We start from the raw sequence: 16227 nt of genomic DNA, 5'->3' as shown, positions 1-16227 counted from the left end.
GAATCAATTGTGTTTTGTTCTTACCAGTTAAACTGTATGAAGACTACTGAACCACTCTGTCACTCGGTTCAAGAAAGTCATGGCATGACCATTTTTATTACCTCAAGTCCGTTTAATTTCATTTTACCATCTTTAGACACATAACCATGGTAGATATGACATTTTCTTCCTAGAAATAAAAAAAGATGATCTTTTCATGAAAGGTACACGTATGACAGAAAAATGTCTGAAGTCACCTGTAATGATCACTAAATGTGAGAAAGATGATCCAATACAAATCAAAGTGAAGTAGGTAACACATTCAATCTACTTAAACAGTTTAAATGGGTTTCAATTAAAATCTCTGAAAAGATGCTCGAGCAATCAAATACTTTTTTTAAATGCATTCAAATTAAAACTTTAATGCTGAAATAAACGGTTCACAATTTCATACTTGTGAAAATCATGAAGTAGATGGAATAGCTAAGATAAACTGCCCCTGGGTGCAAATGAGTGTGTGAATGGATACAGTGCCCTCCACTAATATTGGCACCCTTGGTGAATATGAGCAAAGAAGGCTGTGAAAAATTGTCACTTGTTTAAAAAAAATTCACAAAAATACCCTGCTCTCATGTATATCAAACAATTGCAAACACAACACAGGTTTATCAAAAAACTTTACTTTGTTAAATATAGGTGCACAACAATTATTGGCACCCCTACTGTATGAATTCATATGAGAAAATATATTTGAATGTACTCCCATTTATATTTAAAAACAAATTTTTAGTACACCTGGGTGACTAGGAACAGGAAATTCTTCATGACTTCCTGTTTCACAGGGGTATAAATATGAGGTAACACATAGGCCAAACTCCCTTAGTCATCCATAACAATGGGTAAGAACAAGGAATATAGCTGTGATGCAAGTCCATGAAAATATGAAACATCAAAATGCAGAACTTCCTCAAAATATATTCAGAGTATAAAAGGCAACACTTTAGCGAATGTGTTCTGTTGTGGTATATGTGATGTAACAATGGTTTATCTAATTGAGAAGCCTGATCTAGCACTACATCTATCATAAAGAATATAACTAACACTTTCAGATACTTATCAGATCATTTTTGGTAACATTCCTGCAATGCATCTTTAACTGAGCATTTTCTAATTAGCATTTGAATAAAATCTGGAACATGGTGCCATAACGACAGCTTGGGTTATCACATCAAGAGACTGGTGCTTAATAACTCTTCACCAGGAGGCAGCACTGTTTTACAACACAGATATAAATTACACACATTGTGAGATTATTGTATTTTAATTATAATATTTTACAAGCCATCCTTAAATAGAAATAAAAATAAATTCCTGTTACATTAACCTCCGTTCATATCAAAAGTATTAAATGCCACTTTTTGTTTTTTTAGTTTGAAGAATGGATGAGAGAGATAGAGGCACCAGCATCCTTGAGTCCAAATCCTGCAAAAAGTGGTTCAGTAAACGTTGTGCGGAAAGTGTGTATGTGCGTCCGAGTGTGTGTGTGTGAGGAGATGGTGTAAAAGGACAGAAATCCAATTGGGTAGTCCACATACACTCCTACTCTGTTACCCTGGGGATGTGGCCTGACCATGACCTTGTTATTGTGCACTACCGAACAATCTTTATCATCCATGGACAGCTCCAGGCTCCAGGACTTTTTTGAACGTCCGAACAGGCAGTCATTTCTGCGTCCCTTCTTGCTGATAGATTTGTACGCCACAGCGATGGAGGCCCCCCGATGCCACTCAGCCTCCCAGTAACAACGTCCAGACAGACTCTCTCTACATAACACCTGCGTCGCGTACTGAAATCTCTGTCTGTAGTCTTGACATTGACGTGGACATGAACCTTCTGGCATAAGCGACATGCTGGTGTCAGAAGCGGTCAGTGAGAGGCGTGTGTTTGCTGTGTTGGGATCCAGCGTCAGCCTGCAGGCATCTGCACATGAAATCTTTTACTCAATATTACATTTATGATACATACACACCTTTCACAATATTTCAGATTTTACTACAAAAGTCAAAATTAGGACTCCAGAAGTACCATCAGTTCTTAGTCTTTATTCATTACTCATATCAGCAGTAAGATTTGTACTTTTGACTTACATTTCATGAGGCCTGGTGCTATTCTCAACTCTCCACTTTGGTCCATTCTAGAAGTGCAGACAATAAAAATCACGGGAATGCACAGGCACACACACATACACACACACACACACACACACCTGAATTATTATAAAGAGCTGTTCTTGTTGACTCTTGACTTATGACTCTTTGTTTATCTGCTGGTGAGCAGGGCAATGGGAAAGGGGAGCGGGGTTTGCCCCCTACTGGCCAAACAATTCACACCTCTCAACAATAACATTGGTATAGAGATTAAACGGACAGCACAACTAAAGCTTTTTTGATAGTAAAACACCATATACAACTGCCACAATATAATAATAACACAAACCTTGTAGGTTAAAAAAAGAAATAAATACTTATCAAAAACTGCAAATTCTTAAAGCCCTGAGTGTCTACTTTCATATGAGCCAGTAACTACTACTGTGGAGTGTAGTACTTGTATAATACTTGTGGTGTATCAGGATTTAGGAGAAGATCATAATTTTGTATGTTTGGCCTAACCTAGACGAGGTCATAAGAACATGCTCCTCTTACTTAATGGTCTCCAGTTTACAGATTGAACTCCTCTTCTTTACTAAACGTTGTTCCCATTCTGAAGGTCCTAGATGATTGTAGCTTAAATCCAGCTCAGTGAGGTATGTGGGGTTTGAATCCAGAGCTAAAATGAGTGAAGAGCAGCTCATTGCTGTGAGACAACAGCCAGACAATCTAGAGATAAGAATACAGAGAAAAAGCACATTCAGGAAAACACTTCCTTTGCAGGTGAACTTGTTACACCTACACAAACTGAATGATGCATGACGTATCAGCCTTATATAGTGTATTGATTAGGTCAGAATACTAAAAAAACGTCGGTGTTTGCACCCATTATTCCCAGGATGATTGTAGATCCACTGTGACCCAGGATTAAGTGCCTAGTGAAGATGAATGAATGAATGAATGAATACATGCTTGTTGGATGATTTACATCTGCCATTTTTTGACAAAACACTTGCCTCAGTATTTCCAGAACACATTCTGAACTCCTTAATCCATCAGACAGCCCTTTCACACCAGAATCCAGCAGGTCGTTATCACTTAGATCCAGCTCTCTCAGGTACGAGTTTGGTTTTTGCAGAACTTTGGCGATATCTGTACAAGACTGCTGAGTGAGTTTACAGTCCGAGAGTCTATAAAAAGGGGAGGCAGGAAAGAATATTTCAGTAGCCTAGAGAAATAGGTTTATTTTAGTGCTTGGCTCCTTAATGAAAAACATCAATTGCAACAAACGATTCAGTATTTGATTCAACCCTTCAGGCTGTGTGTTAGTGTGCACAGTGTGTTTAGTACAAAGTTTACACAGCGTTTTTTTTTATTATTATTTATTTGACACTTACTTAAGTATTTTCAGATTACAATGTGAACTCCTCAGGCCACCAGAGAGCATCTTCATTCCTGTATCTTGCAGGTCATTGCAACTCAGATCCAGTTCTCTCAAAGGTGACTTTGCTAAAGCTTTGGCAATGTATTTACAACATTCTACAGTAAGCTTACAATCTGAGATCCTGGGAAACGAGAGCACATTTAGAATAAAGAGAGTCATAAAAGCTTCACTGAAACAAAGGCTCTTCCATTTCCTTTTACACTTTTCCAACAAAGCAATCTATAACAACTTTCAAAGGGAACTTCGAGGTTGCGTTTAGCATAATAGTATGGGAGCGCCCTTGCGCGTGTGACCGGTATCTGAAGCTTGTGTGAAATCATGCCTCTCCTTATAGGCCTGTCATGATCAGGTGACGTGGCAATTAAGCGCGTCGCATGATAAATATATGGCACCTGTGAACCACGCCGCCAGCCTTATTATCTTCAGCGAGACTCCATGGCTTTTGTTTGTGTGACTAAAAGACGTGTCATTTCTACTCTATATTTTCTCAAACTCTCTAAACTTTCTATCCCTTTTTAAAAAGAAAAGAAAAGAAAAGAGAAAGAAAGAATGAGCGAGAGAGATTTCAGAAAGTATGTTACGCCTTGTTCCCGTTTCATCACGGGAGGAGACGGACACGCTTTCTGTGTGAAGTGTTTGGTTGTGGAGCATGCAACGGCAGCCCTTGAGGGGTCTGTCTGTCAGCATTGTGAACATTTCACGATTAGGCAGCTCCGCTCGCGTCTCGCTCTCTTCTCGTCCGAAGGGAATTGAGTTTCAGAGCCTTGCGGATCTGGGCCGGCCGCTGCCGAGGCAGCCAGCCAGCTCAGGTCCTGAGGATCTCGTATGGATTTGGAAGAGGAGCCGGAGACAAGCGCTGCTCTATCTCTTGCTCTGTCTTCCGGGTTCGGCTCTCCGCCTGACTTTGGAGCTCACGTCGTGACTCCTCCTTCCCCTATAGAAAGCCAAAACAACCTCACTGACTCCGATGAGTCAGTAGAGGGTGCCGTTGCGCCAAAAACCGAGAGCAGCTCTCAAGCATATAAAGAGCTGCTTGAGGTGATTACTAGGTGTGTTGAAAAGTTGAATATAGACTGGCCCGGGGACGAGGAAGTGGCTCGTAGTAGGCTGGATGAGTCCTTCCTCTCCAGTGAAAATAAATATAAATCTCCCTCACACTGCAGAAAACTCCCCTTTTTTCCAGAAATTAATGATGAGATATCACGCTTCTATAGAAAACCATACACTAGCCGTGTTTATAACCCCGCGACGTCTGATTACTCAGCTGTCATGGGGAGTGAGCAGCACGGCTATTTAGCGATGCCGAAGGTGGACGAGGCGCTTGCCAGCCACCTCTTTCCATCAACGGCAGGTAATTTAGGGAGGCCAACTTTACCTTCCAAGCCATATAAGGCCACCTCGGTGTTGGTGGGCAAAGCCTATGCGGCAGTGGGTCTTGCTTGTGGGTCACTGCATACAATGGCAGTGTTGCAGGCCTATCAAGCAGACCTGCTGAGTGAGCTCGATACTGGGGAAGGAATTGGGCCAGTGGCAGAGCTGCGCCGCGCCACGCCACAGTTTTATCTCTCCGGGCGACCAAACAAACGGCCCGTCATATCGGCCGTTCAATGAGTAGCATGGTTGTGGTGGAGAGGCACCTATAGTTCAAGCTCTCAGGGATGGCGGACAAAGATAAGGTCTCTTGCTGGACGCCCCTGTTAAACCTTCCGGCCTGTTTGGCGGTGCGGTTAATGCCATCGCCAACAGGTTTCCCAAGGCAAAACAGCAAACGGCGGCGTTCAGCCAGTTCCTTCTCCGTCGTGTCGAGTTCACCCGGGCAGCCATAGTGGAGCCCGGGCCAGCACAAGTGCGAGGGAGGCACAGAAGGCGAGTGTGGCAGCCCGCCTCCCCCTGCGGAGAGCCAGGGGGACATAGGGGCCACAGCTGCAGCCTGCTAACAGGCCTGATCTAAGAATGATCAAAAAAGCAAAGTAGCCAAAGAAGGAACGGTCCTGATGGGCCACGGAGGGACGTATCAGGGGACATGAGGTTGTTAGGGCAGATAGCCCCCAGTGCTACTGTAGGGCCTGCCCTAGCCAAGGCCATCCCACCTTTTTAGCCTTCTCTGGTCAGCGAGCTGTCACAGGGCAACGGAAATCTGATGCTTTCCCTCCAACAGAATGTGGAAAAGCTAACATCACTGAAAGACCATCTGGCAGCGTGGATACTACTGCCAAATGTGTCTCCATGGGTTCTGTCTACCATAGAAAAGGGTTACCGGGTCCAGTTTAGAACTCGACCCTCCCGGTTCAGAGGTGTGCTCACCACAGTTGTCAGCACAGAGCAGAGCCCAATGTTAGTGCAGGAAGTAAGTTCCCTTTTGGACAAAGGGGCCATAGAACATGTACCACGTTCCCTAAGGGAGGGAGGTTTTTACAGCCGTAATTTCCTGGTCTGCAAAAAAGATAGAAGTATGCGGCCAATTTTAGATCTGCGTCATCTGAACCGTAGTCTTCGGACTTACAGGTTCAAGATGCTGACTCTCAAACTTATCGTGCCAAAGATTCAGTTCGAGGACTGGTTTGTGACGATAGATCTGAAAGATGCATATTTCCACATAGGAATATCGCCCAGTCACAGGAAGTTCCTGAGGTTTGCGTTTGGAGACAATGCATACCAATTTTGCACCTTCACAAAGTGCATGGATGCTGCTCTGGCTCCCTTATGACTCCAGGGCATCCGTGTACTAAACTACCTGGATGACTGGTTAATTCTAGCGCGATCCAGGGAACTGGCACTTCAACATCGAGATGCTGTTCTTGCCCACATGAGGAGCTTGGGGCTCAGGTTGAACCTCAAGAAAAGTATGCTTTCTCCAGTGCAGAGGACAACTTTTCTAGGGGTTATATGGGACTCTACTACGATGAGGGCGTTTCTATCCCCAACACGCATAGGATCGATAGGATTTTCAGCCAACATCATCCCATTGGGCCTATTGCACATGAGACCGTTTCAGTGGTGGCTGAAAAGTCAAAGGTTTCATCCGAGGATGCCTACGTGCTCTGAGTATTTGGAGGTGTCCGCAGTTTTTAGCCTCGAGTCACACTCTAGGGGTGTCTCCTTATTGCAAGACGGTAATGACAGACACCTCCCTCACGGGCTGGGGTGCAGTCTTAGATGGCTGTCCAGCTCACGGTCTTTGGAGCGGCCCTCATCTGGAGTGGCATATAAATTGCCTAGAGATGCTGCCCGTATTCCTAGCACTGAAATTCTTTCTTCCTCATTTGAGAGGTCAACATGTGTTAGTTGTGTCAGACAACACAGCGGTGGTCTCACATATCAACCACCAGGGAGGGTTACGTTCACGCCCCCTGTTCAGGCAGGCGCAACTAATCCTTCTCTGGGCAGAGGGAAAGTTCTTGTCAGTGAATGCAATCTACATTCCGGGCAGCTGGAATGTGGGGGAAGACATCCTGTTGAGGCAGGGGCTGAGGCCCGGGGGTTGGCGGCTCCATCTACAAGTGGTGGAGTCCATATGGCGGAGGTTCGGACAAGCGGAAGTGGATGTGTTCGCCTCCGAGGAGACAACACACTGCCCACTGTGGTTCGCCCTCACTCTTCCTGCACCACTGGGGTTGGACGCCATGGTGCACACGTGGCCGAGGTCACGTCTATATGCTTTCCCTCAATCGCTTTGCTCCCACAAGTTCTAGCGAGAGTTCACCAAGACCGTCTAGGTCTGCTGCTAGTAGCACCTTATTGGCCAGCTTGAATATGGTTTTGGAGATAATTTCCCGGCTCGATGGTACTCCCTGGGAGATTCCCATCCGCAGGGATCTACTGTCTCAAGTTGGAGGGCTGATTTATCACTCTCGGCCAGAACTATAGAAACTCTGGGTCTGGCCCCTGAGGGCACCAGTTCATAGCTCATAGATGTTAAATGCTAGAGCACCATCCACAAGGAAATTGTATGCGCTCAAGTGGCGGCTTTTTGACTTGTGGTGTGAGGAACGTCAGCTAGAACCAGTGAACTGCGCAATAGCTACAGTCCTGGAGTTACAAGAACGTTTCTCAGCAGGGTTGGCTCCTTCTACAATCAGGGTTTACATGGCCGCCGTTTCGGCCAGCAATGCCCCTGTTGATGGAGCCTCTGTGGGGCAACATCCTCTAACTTCGAGGTTCATGCATGGAGTCAGGCGGCTGAGGCCCATCTGCAGGCCGCGCATACCTTCCTGGGACCTTTCTGTGGTCTTGAAAGGTCTGTCAAGGGCCCCATTTTAGCCCTTAGAGTCAGCCTCTGAGAAGCTTCTGACTCTAAAGGTAGCTCTGCTGGCCCTGACATCTCTCAAGCGAGTGGGAGATCTACAAGCTTTCTCTGTTGCCCCTTCCTGCCTTGACTTTGCCCCTGGATTAGCCAAGGCCATCCTGTATCCTAGGCCGGATTATATTCCTAAGGTGCCTACATCGGCTGCCCATCCTGTGGTGTTGCAGGCTTTCTGCCCTCCTCCGTTCCTCACACCGGAACAAGAGAGGATGCACCTGCTGTGTCCAGTAAGGACTCTCTGTACTTACGGCCACCGCTCCGGCCAGTGGCGTAAGTCAGAGCAGCTGCTGGTCTGCTTGGCGGCGACAGTAGTGGTGATGCTGTATGAAAGCAGCGCATCTCTAATTGGATAGTGGAAGCAATCTCTATTGCTTATGAGGCACTTGGTCTCGCTACGCCTCTGTGCATAAGGGCTCATTCCACTAGGGCGGTCGCCTCCTCAAAGGCTTTGTCCAAAGGGGAATCCCTACAGGATGTGTGTGCTGCTGCAGGGTGGTCTACGCCACACACATTCATTCGTTATCACAGCCTGGATATTCATTCCACCCCAGGCTCGAGTGTCTTGCAGTGACCCTTGGGCTTGGGTCTTTTTGAACAGTCCGTACCCTCGGTATGACGGAGTGGGTATTCTCGTTCCCATACTGTTATGCTAAACACAACGTTGAAGTTCCCTTTGAAAGGGAACGTCTGGGTTACGCATGTAACCCTGTTCCCTGAGAAGGGAACCAGACGTTTCTACATAAGAAATAAAGTATTCAGGCTTATGTTTTCAACGTCATTCAGTGTTAATTAAAAATATTTAAAAAGATGTAAGTGATTTACATATATAGATAGTTCTGTATGTAAGGATATGTACTTAAAAGAGTTGTTCAACTTATTTAAAAAAAAAAAAACCCACCACTTGCTATATATCATATAGATCACAACCTTCCAGCAAAAAAATGGTCTTTAAATGCTCAAGGTAGATAAATTCCCAAATTTGGTGCACAAAGTGGAAAAAGGTCAAAAGCAGGCAAGGTGAAGCCTTGTATACGGATATATTTGAGAAAAGACTTCATATTAGTATAAGAACAATTCACATTTCAATTCACATTTTTATTGAAAGTTCACAGAAACTGTTTTGTGGAACAGGAAAAGTTATACCCATCCTGAGACTAACCTTAATGTGTCCAGTTTACAGTTTGGGCTCTGTAGTCCTCTAAAGAGTTGATTTACTCCCTTCTGCAAGTCATTGAAGCTCAGGTCCAGTTTTCTCAGGGATGAATTTATTGAACATAGAGCTGAAGCAGTATCTTCACATGACAGTGTGGTCAGCTTACAGTTGGAGACACTGTAGATGCGAGACAAAATATTTTCAGTACAGTTTGCCAATTACACTTGCCCATTTTTTAATTGTGTACACTGCTTTAAATTGAAATACAATTTTTACAGAACTTCTGCAGTAATCTTGGATTTTTTTTTTTATTTTTATTACTACAACTCAGTAAAAGTTTGACTGAGACTTTGTTGGAGATTCAAGTTAAAAAACAAAATCTGGTTAGTCAGCATTTGCAGATAGTATGCAAATTACATTCAAAAGGTGTTTAGTGGGGTTGAGGTCAGGGCTCTGTGCAAGACACTCGGATTCTTTCACCTTCTTCCAACCTTAACACACCATGTCTTCATGGAGCCCGCTTTGTGCATAGGGGCATCGTCATGCTGTTATATGTTTGGGGTCTCTTAGTTCCAGTAAAGGGAAGCATACAAACACAATCTATACAACTATGTTCTTGTGTTCATATACTTTTGACCACATAGTGTCTCTCAGCCTTGAGCAGAGCAAGCAGTTGCAGCAAACTCATTGCGCATTTGTGTAAACCATTATACCTCAATAGTTTGTCACTGATTCTATAAAAAAATTGACTTCTGGGATTTGAACAAAAAACATTGGACTACTGATTGGTCGCAAGTTCAAATCCAAGCACTGCCAACCTGCCACTGGTGGGCAATTGAGCAAGGCCCTTAACTCTCAACTGCTCAGTTGTATACATTAGATAAATATAAGTCACTCTGGATAAGGGTGTCTGCCAAATGTCATAACTGTAAAAAAAAAAAAAATGTCTGAAATGGCTCCTATATGAACAACTCTCATTTCCAGATGTTGATGTAAAAAAAAAAAAAAAGAAGTACATTTCAATTGTTTCATTTGGTGCTGCAACTGGTATTGCCTGTAGTCCATGCTCCAGGGTCTTCACTTTGTTTCAGAGCTACCAATTTGTTCTCCCTGGTTATCTCCTTCATCCCAAATACATGACCCTAGGTTGATCGGCTACTTTAAATTCCCCCCGAGGTGTGAATGTGTATATGGTGCCCTGCTATGGACTGGCATTCTACCCAGGGTACGTCAGTCCAATTTTTCAGAATTGCCATAGATTTGGGCCAAGACGTGTCCAGTGACTTCATCAAAACACACCATGTAATGTCATCACAATGTGCATTCAGCCAAAACCCTCTTCGATTCATGTGCTTTGAACATGAGCACAGCTAAAAGGACTCATTTACCACACACATCATATCATCATAACACACATCATGGTGAAAGACGTGCAAAACAATTTCGTGCAATTGTAATTTAGCCATTTTAATTATTTTCCATAACCCCCCCATCCCCACCCCCCAAATCTGCAAATTGCTTCTTAGGTTTTGGAAAAAGCTGCAGCAAAATCAAGCATTTTGGGCCTCAACAATCACAAAAAATGTGTTCTATAGGTTATAATTCTGCATTGAGCTCAGCGTTCCCAGAATAGGCTCCAGATCCACCACCACACTGACCAGGACACAGATTGTTCTTACTATAAATGAATGAACAATTGGTATGACGGTGCCAAATACTCTAATGGCTACATCTACTTTATATACAACTTGTATTGCATGGAGAGGTGCACAAATAATACAAATATTCTAAATAAACAGTAAAATTTTAATTAATTCATCTTCATTAACTGCTTTATTCTGGTCAGGTAGAGGTAGATCTGAAGATTATCTCAGGAACACTAGATATGTGAACATCTGCCATGTATTGGGAGGGGGGAGGAAACGGGAGAACCTGGTGAAAACCTACGCAGATGTGGGGGGGAACAAACATGTTTTTGCAGTAATTTTTACATTGTGTCTCTTTACCTTAGTATCTCTAGGTTACAATCAGAACACTTCAGCCCTTCATAGAGCAGTTTCAACCCTGCATCCTGTAGGTCATTGTTACTCAGGTCCAGCTCTCTCAATGGTGAATTTGCTGTCTGTAAAGTTGATGCAATGTTTTCACAGGAATTCTCTGTAAGGTTACAGTCTGCCAGGCTACAGCAAGAGAAATCAGAGAGGTATTCATCAGCTTGTAATGGGAGTACACAATGAACCACAATAACAAATTGTTTCCTAAAAATAATATTTAAAGCAGTTACTTCTCACATATTAGTAGATATACTCACATAGAAATGTTCAATAGAAATGTTCAGTAGAAATGTTCAGCAGGAATGTTCAGTAGAAATGTTCAGTAGAAATGTTCAGTAGAAATGAAACTGAAGATTTTTTGTTTGAGCTGAAATAAAAATAAAAATAAGAAAAAAAAAAAGATATACTCACATAGCCTTTTTGCAGTTCCTTAGAGCTGGGATTAGTCTTCTACGCCCCTCTTCTGTTGTGTTGTATTTTTTCAGATCCAACTCATCCATCACCTTCTCTGAAACCTGAAACATGTTAGCCATTGCCGAACACTGTGCAAGAGTGAGCTTTTTGGACTTTTTTTTAGACTCGAGGTAAGTCTGAATTTCTTGCTGAAGAGTGTTATCCTTCATTTCTATTAAGCAGTGTGAGAGATTCAGCCAGCGCTCAGGGTTGATGTTTCTTTTTTGTCCGCATTTCAGGTTTTGTTTTATTTTCTCGATGCTCTCAGAGCTGCTCTTGGTAAAGGGCAGTAGACCTTTCAGGAGTCTCTGGTTGGATTCCAGTGACATGCCGTGAAGAAAACGGAGGAACATATCAAGATGTCCATTCTTGCTCTTCAAGGCTTCTGCCACTGCATGTTTCATTAGCACATCCAGTGGTATTTCTGAAGTCACAGCCTTGGTCTTTGGCAGAAACATCTTCACTTCCCCCATGTCCTTGCGCAGATAACAATAGAACACATAGAGAGCGGCAAAAAATTCTTGGAAGCTCAAATGCACAAAGCAATAGACTTTTGTACAGTAAAACTCTGATTCCATTTTAAAGATTTCTGTGCAAATCCCAGAGTATAAGAATGATTCTTGGACATCGATTCCACACTCATCCAGGTCTGTTGCATAAAAGAGGACATTGCCATTTAACAGTTGTTTGAAAGCCAACTTGGCTAGTTTCAGAATCATGTTTTCATTGGACTCCAGCAATGACTTTGAGTCTGTTTCATGTCTTTCATCAAACTTTTTGTTCTTCGTGATTATCTGAACGAGTAAAAAGTGAGAGTACATTTCAGTCAGTGTTGTGGGGATTTCTCCTTTGCACTCATGGGAAAGCCAAGGCTGAAGAGCAGTAACTGAAATCCAACAAAAGACTGGAATGTGGCACATAATGTGAAGAGTCCTTGCTTTCCTAAGGTGCGAGATGATTCTGCTGGCTTTGTCCTCATCAGTCACCCTTTTTCTAAAGTACTGCTCCTTTTGGGAGTCATTGAATCCCTGAATTTCTGTCACAAGGTTAATGTAACGAGAGGGTATCTGATTGGCTGCTGCTGGTCGAGAAGTTATCCATATAAGAGCAGAAGGGAGTAGCTCTCCGCTGATGAGGTTTATAATTAAGGCTTCCACTGTGGCTTTGGTGTTAACACAATTAATGCTTGATGTTTGTCTAAAATTCATTTGAATTCTACTCTCCTCAAGGCCATCAAATATGAATAACATTTTCTCGTCGACATACATGCTTGAGTGACAGCCTTCAAGTTTGGGATGCATGTAAACCAAAAGTTGATGAAGACTACGATATTCATCTTTAATCAGGTTCAGCCGACGAAATGGAAGTAGAAACAGAAACATAACATCTTGATTAGATTTATTCTCGGCCCAGTCAAGGATGAATTTCTGCACAGACACTGTTTTTCCAATGCCGGCAACACCCTTCGTAAGAACAGTTTTGATTTCTTTTTCATTCCGACCGAAGAGGTCACTGCAGTTGATTCTGGTCTTGTCTGAAAATTGTGAATTCTCAGTCATCAAAACTTCATGCTCATTATTACGAGTTTCACACTCTCCTTTTGTAATAATGAGATCTGTGTAAATGTCATTAAGTGGAATCCTGTGCTTATCTTTAGCAGTCTCTTCGACTATGAAACGATTTTGATCCTTTAGCCAGTCTTTATGTCTTGTTATGACACTGTGACGATCTTGCCCTGTTCACAGAAAATGATAAACAAAATGTCATTGTCATAATACAACTATACTAACTATAATTATAATACTAACTATAATTACACAAAATGTTGACGCTAATCCATTTTGAGATTTTTGAAATACAATGCCTATTAATAAATAATTTTTAAATCAGTTTTAATGAGGTTAATAAATCATGTGTTACACATTTATAGTTTATTTGGTTTACAATGATGCTTATCTCATAAAATTCATATTCACGTTTGAGTATCTGAACTTGATGGAATGAACTTTCCCTGAATGTCCAGACAAATGAGTCACTGACTGACTTCAGACTAAGAGTTCTAACTCTTCACCAAGCACTTACAGTAAATGACACTTCTATTTTAAAAAATCCACTGTCAGTATTTTCCTTCATGTCGTACTAACCACTAAAGCAGGGTTTCTAACTTTATAGTGTTAATACTCCCTAACCCCAGTGTACTATCATGACTACATGTTTTTGATATCGACTACAACGCACTTCGCTCTGGAATAGGGCAATCTGCTAAATGTACACTGGTGCAAATTGCATCCTTACCTTTGTCTGATGCATTTTGTACTTTGGCTGGTTTACACGTCTGGCTTGGTGCATTGGCCAGTTTCTGCTTCTTTAAAGGCACAGCATTGGGATCAGGCTTTTCCCGTTTCATTTCTTCTGTTAATTTACTAGCTAGATTATTTTTATACATTTTTTTCAAAATGGCTATAGTGGCTTGAAGAGCACGCTGTTCCCCATATATTTCGATCATTTCGTCAACCACTTTTTCTTTTGGTTTTTGGTGCACCTTTCCCTTTGGAATACATTGGAATCCCTCTGGTGGGTTACTAAGAAGATACACAAATCTTCTCAAATCATCATCCACTAATTCATCCAAGGCTTTAAGAAGCATGCACGGGGAACTGGTCATGGTGGAAGGCTGAAAAAAATAGTAGTTGTTGGGATTTTATTAAAGGCTCTTTTGAATGACACATTCTTACACATGGTTTGACCTCCTGGTTCAGTCTGACGCTGTATTGGTTATTTCCTTATTCAATTAAATCACCTTTCTGTAACCTTTTGTAGTGAAAACCAAACATACAACAAACAACACCATATTCTTCACAAGATGGTTATAAAACAGGTTATTATGCTACACTCAGAACATTAGCAATCACTGAAATCATAGTAAAGCTCTGGCATTTAAAGACATCTGGTAATATCTCATATTTATGATTAAATATTCCACTGAAAATCTTAAATATTTGAATATTCTCCAGCCATGGCGTTCAAAGTGTTGTCTGGGGACCCCTAGGGGCCATAACTTTGTGTTTTAGTTTTTAAATTTTATTTCGTGATGGATCTGTGATTATCAACTACTTGTAAAAGAAACATTGGTGAAAGATTTGTGCTGGTTAATGACATACTGATAAACAGCTGATCTACTCGATAACAGATTTGATCAGGACTGGAGAGTCCATTTTGGAAGATAGAAGTGCTTACAGATGCACTTGAGCAATATCTCGGCACTATTTGACATAAAGTTAAGACAAATCGTTCTTCAAAACAACCATCTTTCCATCCATTAAGTGTGTTCATTATTCTTTTCAGTGATGATCCTTCAGAAAGTCTCCTTTAAGTTATTACTTCAGAAAGAAAAAGCGCGTAGAACACAAACACCGCCATTACGCAATCTCTCTCTCTCTCTCTCTTTCTGTCTGTGTGTGTGTGTGTGTGTGTGTGTGAGAGAGAGAGAGAGAGAGAGAGAGAGAGAGTAACTTTTTTTTCCAGTCTGCTATATCCATTTCCTGGTCAGAGCTTAATTAATGCTGGTAAACGTTTGAGTCTTACAACACTTAAAATACCCAAAAGTCAAACTGGATTAGGGAAAAAAACATTACCTGTAGCTGTGAGGTGGCTGCGAGAAGTAAGAGAATGAATCACTACCGGAAAATGTTATTGTATTACTGTACGAAAAACTACCGCCAAAGCATCCAGCCTATTCAAAATAAAAGTCAGACAATTTGAAGACGAAATCTAACTTTGATACAGAGTGTCTCAACCAGCTCCCTGGTTCAGCAGGAACAGTATATGGTGTAGACAAGTTGGGGCACTGGTAAGGACCCTGGCTCGCTACACATTGGGACACTGATAACGATTGTAAAACGTCACCAAAGATTAAAAACATAAAAATATTTCTGTCATAATATGTCAAGCAGAATCATAGGCAAGCTAGTGGGGTGTTTTTTTAATCATTGAACAATTAAAAGTCGTTAGACTCAAACAAACCGTAGATAGAACATCAAATAAATAAAAAAATCGCTAACGTAATTGAAACATTTGAGAGATACAACACCAACAACAAGAAGCTACAAATATAAGCATATTTGTACAAGCTACAAATATAAGTATATTTTTTTATACTTCTATTTGTAGCCGGAAGTTGGCTGAGGGTTCGCCCCCAATTTTTTTTCCAGCTGAGTACAGTGTATATATAAAAGTATGTGGACACTTGACCATCACACCCATAAATGTTGAGCACACAATTGTATAGAATGTCTCTGTATGCTGTAGCATTACAATTTCCCTAAGAACTAGAAGGTCCAAACCTGTTCCAGCATGACAATGCCCCTGTGCACAAAGCGAGCTCCTTGAAGACATGATGTGTTAAGTTTGGAGTGGAAGAACTTGAGTGACCTTCACAGAGCCATGACCTCAACCCCACTGAACACCTTTGGGATGAACTGGAACTGCAGCCTCCTCAACATACCAACATCAGTACCTGACTTCACTAATGCTCTTGTAGAGTGTGTGAATGAACACAAATTCCCACAGCCACGCCCCAAAATCTAGTAGAAAGCCTTCCCAGAAGAGTGGAGCTTATTATAACAGCAAAGGGGGAATACATCTGGAATGGGATGTTCAACAAGCACATATGGGTGTGATGGTCAGGTCAACTC

General features: G+C 42.0%; 1 protein-coding gene across 2 annotated transcripts; it reads right to left on the bottom strand.

Moving 5' to 3' along the window:
* Nucleotides 1–67: 67 nt before the first annotated feature.
* LOC128601890 (NACHT, LRR and PYD domains-containing protein 3-like) lies at nt 68–15310 on the bottom strand. Of its 2 annotated transcripts, XM_053615312.1 has the most exons (10): nt 15169–15310; nt 13829–14207; nt 11492–13268; nt 11033–11206; nt 9033–9203; nt 3524–3691; nt 3143–3316; nt 2682–2855; nt 2127–2173; nt 68–1959 (listed from the first exon to the last, which is right to left on the bottom strand). In XM_053615312.1, exons 2-10 carry the CDS (start codon nt 14196–14198, stop codon nt 1406–1408), a joined length of 3609 nt encoding a protein of 1202 aa, XP_053471287.1. In that variant the 5' UTR covers nt 14199–14207; nt 15169–15310; the 3' UTR covers nt 68–1405. The 2 variants fall into 2 exon arrangements, with proteins under 2 accessions (XP_053471287.1, XP_053471288.1); XM_053615313.1 differs by lacking the exon at nt 3524–3691 and having other exon boundaries at nt 15169–15309.
* Nucleotides 15311–16227: the final 917 nt, after the last annotated feature.

Source organism: Ictalurus furcatus, chromosome 26, assembly GCF_023375685.1.
Source record: "Ictalurus furcatus strain D&B chromosome 26, Billie_1.0, whole genome shotgun sequence".
Classification (NCBI taxonomy): Eukaryota; Metazoa; Chordata; class Actinopteri; order Siluriformes; family Ictaluridae; genus Ictalurus; species Ictalurus furcatus.
Note: the sequence above shows the minus strand (reverse complement) of the source record. Positions and strands in the feature narration are given on the sequence as shown.